Source organism: Manihot esculenta, chromosome 6 (genome assembly GCF_001659605.2).
Source record: "Manihot esculenta cultivar AM560-2 chromosome 6, M.esculenta_v8, whole genome shotgun sequence".
NCBI classification, from domain to species: Eukaryota; Viridiplantae; Streptophyta; class Magnoliopsida; order Malpighiales; family Euphorbiaceae; genus Manihot; species Manihot esculenta.
In genome coordinates this window covers 22,514,081-22,520,272 of record NC_035166.2, presented here as the reverse complement: position 1 = coordinate 22,520,272, position 6,192 = coordinate 22,514,081, and the positions used below count along the sequence as shown (strand labels likewise).

Sequence of the window (6,192 nt, the reverse complement as noted above, 5' to 3'; positions counted from 1 at the left end):
ACTAATAAAATTTAATATATTTAAAATGAATATAATAAAAAATTATATTTTTTAATATATATAAAAAATAAAATAGATAAAAATTAGAAGAGAAAAGTATACTTTTTCGAGCAAAAAAGTATGGTGGACAATTATATATTATTTGACACAAGTCAAAGATGGGTTTGTGAGTTTCTGTCTTAGGTGATTATTGGGTGCTTCTTTCTTAATCATGGCCGAATTAAACAAAGAAGAAGGAACAGTTAACTTTTTTGGGTTTTCTCTCTTTTGGAAGAGAGAAAATCACTCTCATCCTGGTTAGCTTCTTTCTTTCTTTCTTTTTGCCAGTGTTTGTACCTCAATTACAGATTTCCTTTTGCCCCTTGGAGCGGAGAAAAATCTCTCTCCGCCCACTCCACTTGATATATGTATTTTTTTTAAATTTTATTTTGTTTTCGGTTATGGAGTGATTTTAAATCAGAGGCTTTCTTGATAGTCTGCTTGGATTTTCGTTTTTTTTTTCCGAAGTTTTCTTCCTTGACTCACATAGGAGGGAGGTAGTGTGATTTAGGTATATTTCTCTCTTGGGCAACCGATCTCTCACTGTTTGCTTGGATTCTGGATTGCATAATTGTTTCTATATTTTCAAGCTTCTTCTATCTTCGATATAGGGCGTTGGGTTGTTGGTTTTTGTCTATGTCTCCCTCCCCTGTCCTTCAGTTTATTTCCACAACCTTGTGGACTTTTGTAGATAGAGATTCCTTGCCAATTTGACTTCCAATGAAGAGCGCGGAAGATCTTTTCTCCAATGTAGATATATATTTTTACCATGCATTAAAGTATTTTTACATTTAGAAGGGAGGGAAGCCTTGGGCTAGGGGTCAGCATTCTGTCGGTTCGGTTCAAAACCGAACCGAACTGAATAAATCAAAAACCGAAATTTTAATGTTTATGAAAATCGAATCGAATCGATTTTGGTCAGAAATCAAATCGAACTGAATCGGTCTGATTCGGTTCGATTCGATTCGGTTTGATCGATTTCGATTTTTAATAATTTTTTTTTATTTTTTACACTTTATTTTTAATATTTTAAAATTTAATTAAAATATTTTAATTTTAACATGATTTAATTTCTCTATATTATTAAAAAAACATATTATTATTACTAATCAGTTCGGTTCGATTTTTTCGATTTTTTTCTGATTAAAATCAAACCGAATCGAAATAACCAAAATTTTTAAAATTAAAAATCGAATCGAATCGAATCGAAATATATAAAAAACCGAACTAAATTTTTAAATCGATTCGATTCGATCAATTTTTTCAATTTGAACCGAATACTGCTACCCCTACCGTGGGCCACTAAGCTGGAGGGTAGGCCTAGACTACTTGTGTCCTGTTCAGCAAGTACTAATCATGGCAAATGGGATATGATTAAGAAGAATAATAATAATAATTTAAGAGGTAGGACCCATACAATGAATTTAATTTTATAATAGATTTTTTGTGCTAATTTCATTTGAGTTTTCTTTTTCTGTCATACTTTCAAGAATTAATAAGATGTCTATTTCTTTTGAATTTAGTATTTGCCAAATTTCCTTTTTCTTTTTGGACTAGTGATTATTAAAATTTTCTTGTAAGCTAAGAATACTATCACTTCCCACTTGAAGCATAGCCAATAAGGGAGATATCATCTCCACAACTTGGTTGCCATTATATTCCAATGTAAATTTTGTTTTGTAGAAATTTCAACTTTTCTTCCTTAAATATCTAATTACTTTCAATGGTTTTCTCCTAGTTATATATCATCAAATTCCCAAATTTTCATTTCTTGTCTTTGTGTTCCTGAAAGAAAAAAAGAGAGAGAGAATACTTCAATTGTAAGAATTAAATGCATGATTGCCCACATGAAAACTTTGGCATTCTTTTTGTGTTAATTATTTGTTGATATTAAAATTGCATACAAATTATAATAAGAAATGGTTTGCATTTGAAGCAATCCACCCAACAAAAATAAAAGAGAAAACAACTAATGAAGCCAAGCTTCTTTGTCTTGGCCAACTACACTAAATATAAAGATGCAAGGACCCAATGAAACCAGAGAGGGACATGGTTGAAAACATTGCTCAAACAACTCCACCTCCACATCCACAACAGTTTTAGTTGGCCTATCAATTTATCCAATACACAAAACCCTCTTTGTTCCTCTAATCTATCATAGAGCAGATAGGATAGAAAGAGAGAAAAAGAAAAACCCACAAATAAAAACCCATTAGCGCCAATCTCCCACTTCCTCTTCAATGGAAGATAGCCCAAAAATTCCCATGGAAACTGCAGGCAACATCATCAGAAGATCAATCTATATTTTCCTTCAAAATTATCAGCACTTTTCCACTATTTCAGCCCTTCTTGCTTTCCCTTTCTCAGTCTCAATTCTGCTCTCACAAGCCTTAATCCCCTCAGCATCTCTCTTTCCAACAGTATACAATCGCTTGCAGAATCTCTTCAATTCTGCAGGATTCCCTCCCTCATCAGAATTCTTCAGCATTCTCAATCTCAAGCTCTCTCAAACAATCTCTTCATCCTTCTTCACACTACCCTTCATCTTCACTTTCTTTCTTTTCTCCAAAGCATCTGTGATCCAAGCTCTTAATCACCATAAATTACCAACTTCACCACCTTCATTCTCTTCTTTTGTTTCCATTTTTAATCCTCTCCTCCTCACATATATCTGCAACTCCATATTGATCATCTCTGCAAATGCAACGGCCTTCTGTCTCTTATTCCTTTCATTTAACATTCTTGAAGGATTTGACTTCTCTTCTCGCAACAGCTTTCTTCTCCTCTCAGCTGTCGGAGTAGTTGTTTATTCTGTTCTTCTCGGCAATGCACTCGTAATAGGCAACTTGTCGTTGGTATTATCCGGCACAGAAAGGTCCGGCGGATACCTGGCGATTCTCAAGGCCTGCGTAATGATTCGTGGAAGGGCTTCAACAGCACTGGCACTTGCCCTCCCTGTCAACTTATCAATGGCTGGGATTGAAGCTCTGTTCCAGTATCGTATTGTGAGAGTTTCTCACAGAGGCCAAACACCCACCTCTTTGATGGCTCTGGAGGGAATTTTGATCGCATATTTGTATTCAATCTTTGTTGTTCTTGATACCATTGCTACTGTCATCTTCTTCAAAAGCTGCAAGGCGAGTTCTTGCACAGATCAAGAAGGCAGGTACGCTTACAGGGTTGAAATTGCAGAGGAAGACAATGCTGGTTATGTGAGCTTAAAGGTCTCGCAAGAGCTTCCATAAATTATCACAAGGACAAGATCAAGTTTTTCTTTTTTTAATTGTTATAATCTCTCGATTTTTATTCAGGGATTCATAGAAATTCGCTTTTCAGACCCTCAAGTGGATAATTTATCAACAAGCCAGTTTCCTTCTATCCAGGTCTCAAATTCTTTTTTGTTTTTTCTGAACCTGTTCATATGTAGAATTTGGAAACTGTCAAGTTATGAATCTAAAGTTCAAATTATTTATTTATTTTTCTTTTATATGCATATAGTTAAAAGCTGACTTTGGTTTTTTTTTTAATTCTAACAGTTTCCGTAATGAGTTTTATTTGGTCCGAATATTTTTATTTTTTATATGATTCAACTTATTTGGATTTATATTCATTAATAGAGCAAAATACTTTCTTTCCAATTTTAAAAATTTTCATATTCAAGATTTAAACTTAAGATCTCTAGTTAAAATAGAAATAACTCTTGTCAATTTCTATTCACTTTTAAAAATTTTTATATTCAAGATTTAAATTTAAAATCTCTTGTTAGTTTAGAAATAACTCATGTTTGATATTCTGAGATCTAGAAAATAGGTTTTACCGTGATTGTATAAGTTTAGGTGGATAAAAAAACGTTTCTCCCTTTTATCTCTTTACTTTTATTCACTAGTGATGTCAAACCGCATTTCTGCTACAGTGCCACCTATCTCTATAACTCAGATCTATATAAATCCCTTTTTCTTTTGTCCGCTAGTGACGTTTAACAGTTTTTCTACTATAGTGTCATCTGTCTCTATCACTCAGAGCCATACGTATGGATATGTCAGGACCCCTCTCTATGCCAGACGGCCATTTAATTTTTCCGGTGCGCATGTGAGCAGAGCTGCGAAGTGATTGGGCCTTAATCCTCTATCTCTTGTCACGTCATCAGATTAAACTTCTTTCAGATGGGTCTGTACGCGTGGCCTGTCTGACCTGCTTTTCATAAACATGTTGGATTGCGTGAGGTTGGTTTGTTTTGAGAAAGGTCTGAGCATGCATTCTTCCTTAAGACTTGGTCCGGCTCCAAACGTAGAAAGTCCGACCATCATGAATGTTACTGTTAATTCATTATCCTATTAGTACAGATAAAATTGATATTAGTAAAACAATGGGAAGTTAAATTTGGAGGCAATAATGAAGGTGGTGGAAAGGAACATTAGCAGTAATGTAATAAAAAAGTAAGTAGGTGAAGAAATAGAGTTAGAATTATGGGTGCCACTAAGTCTAACAATGTGATAGAGGACATAATGACAAATCAAGTAACCATTAAAAAGCACAAATGATATCATCTTTCTTCAGCTGTTGCCCTTTTCCTGCTCTTTCATTTCAATGTATAATGTAAAAACAATTATCCCACTTCATAATACACTATGGAAGAAAGAATCTTATGAAATTATATTAACTTCAAGAACACGTTTTCCATTTTTCAACGCTAAAACTTCATTTCAAACAATTGATTTTGCAATAAAATAACAAAAAAAAATTATATATGGTTTTAATTTTTTTAAATGAAATTTTTGTATTAAAAAAAAATTAAATTCTTTTATTTTTAAATAAAAAAAATAGTTGAAACAAAAATAAATTAAATTGAATTCTTATAACTTTTTAATTTGAAATTGGGGTTGAATGTTAAATAATGTCACTCACATTTTTAATTTTTAATTAGGGTTTGCTAGAATAATGTAATTTTTTTTCTTAACTTAACGATCAGAATATTTTGGAATTAATCTTATGCATTAAGCTTAAACTAAAAAGTAGAAAATAATTCCAAGGAAATAGCAGAGGGAATCTCATGTCCTCAATCCAAACACTCCCATCATCAATAACCTCATGGCACTTTCATAATACCAGTCTGAAAGCTAGTGCAGCATGGGAAGCACCCTCCAAGTTCCTTGATTCGTCTTCACAATGCCAGACGACAATCTGATAAAATCACTTAAAAATAACTCGAGAACTTGCAAACTGTAACCACACTGAGAGGTTTATTAATAAACCATAATTTATGGGTTGTTCGAGCAGGTAAAATACATCATACACTGTGCGTATCACGTGTACGTATATATATATATATATTTAATTTTTTCTTAAATTATAAACGGTGGAATCCACTCTTTATAAATCAGCACATGCATTAGGTGCATTTACTAATTTATCACAATGAAGCCAATGCACTTAATCTCCAAAACAACCTCCTCTCAGGAACTTGCTTGCCGATCACAGCATAGATGCAAGATAGTTTTAGTGGCGTTACAAAAGGGACACACAACATCAACATCTCTCAAAGGAGCATGCAATGCAATATACAAGTCCGCTAGGAATGATATCCAAAACAACCCGCTAGATGAAATTCACAATTTTGGAAGGGGCTGCTTCCATAAATATTTCCAAACATAAGGCGTTAACGTATCCATATGGAGATAACTCTTCAGAAAAGTGTGACAATTTCAATGCCACCCTGTATCCACTAGACTGATCTTGCCATACCATGGTGTCGCTCAGGTGGAGATTATCGCCTCCTAAAATTTTAACTTTTAAATTGAAATAGGTTAAATATTAATTTATTTTTAATATATTACTACATTTAACACTTTTATTTTTTTAAAAAAAATAAAAAAATAAAATTTTTATTGATTTGACTAAATAAAAATTTAATGAACTCATATTCAATAAATTAGAATTATAATTTTAATTAAATGATAACTAATTTAGGATAATTATATTAAATTACTTTGCGTTAGTGAATACTTTAGTGGTTTAACTCTTTAAATGTAAATACTGCATTCGCCTACTAAATGTAAATGTCGCGTCTCACTGGTGTCGGGCTGCTCAAACAACTGCTCAAACAAACATAATCCCATCCGCATCCACAGAAGAAACACCTGTGAGATGAGATCC

General features: G+C 33.0%; 1 protein-coding gene across 1 annotated transcript; it reads left to right on the top strand.

Annotated features, from left to right (window-relative positions):
- The first annotated feature begins 1,337 nt into the window (after positions 1 to 1,337).
- Positions 1,338 to 3,515, top strand: LOC110617093. The gene has a single exon (XM_021759699.2). It carries the CDS (start codon positions 2,280 to 2,282, stop codon positions 3,282 to 3,284), a length of 1,005 nt encoding a protein of 334 aa, XP_021615391.1. The 5' UTR covers positions 1,338 to 2,279; the 3' UTR covers positions 3,285 to 3,515.
- Positions 3,516 to 6,192: the final 2,677 nt, after the last annotated feature.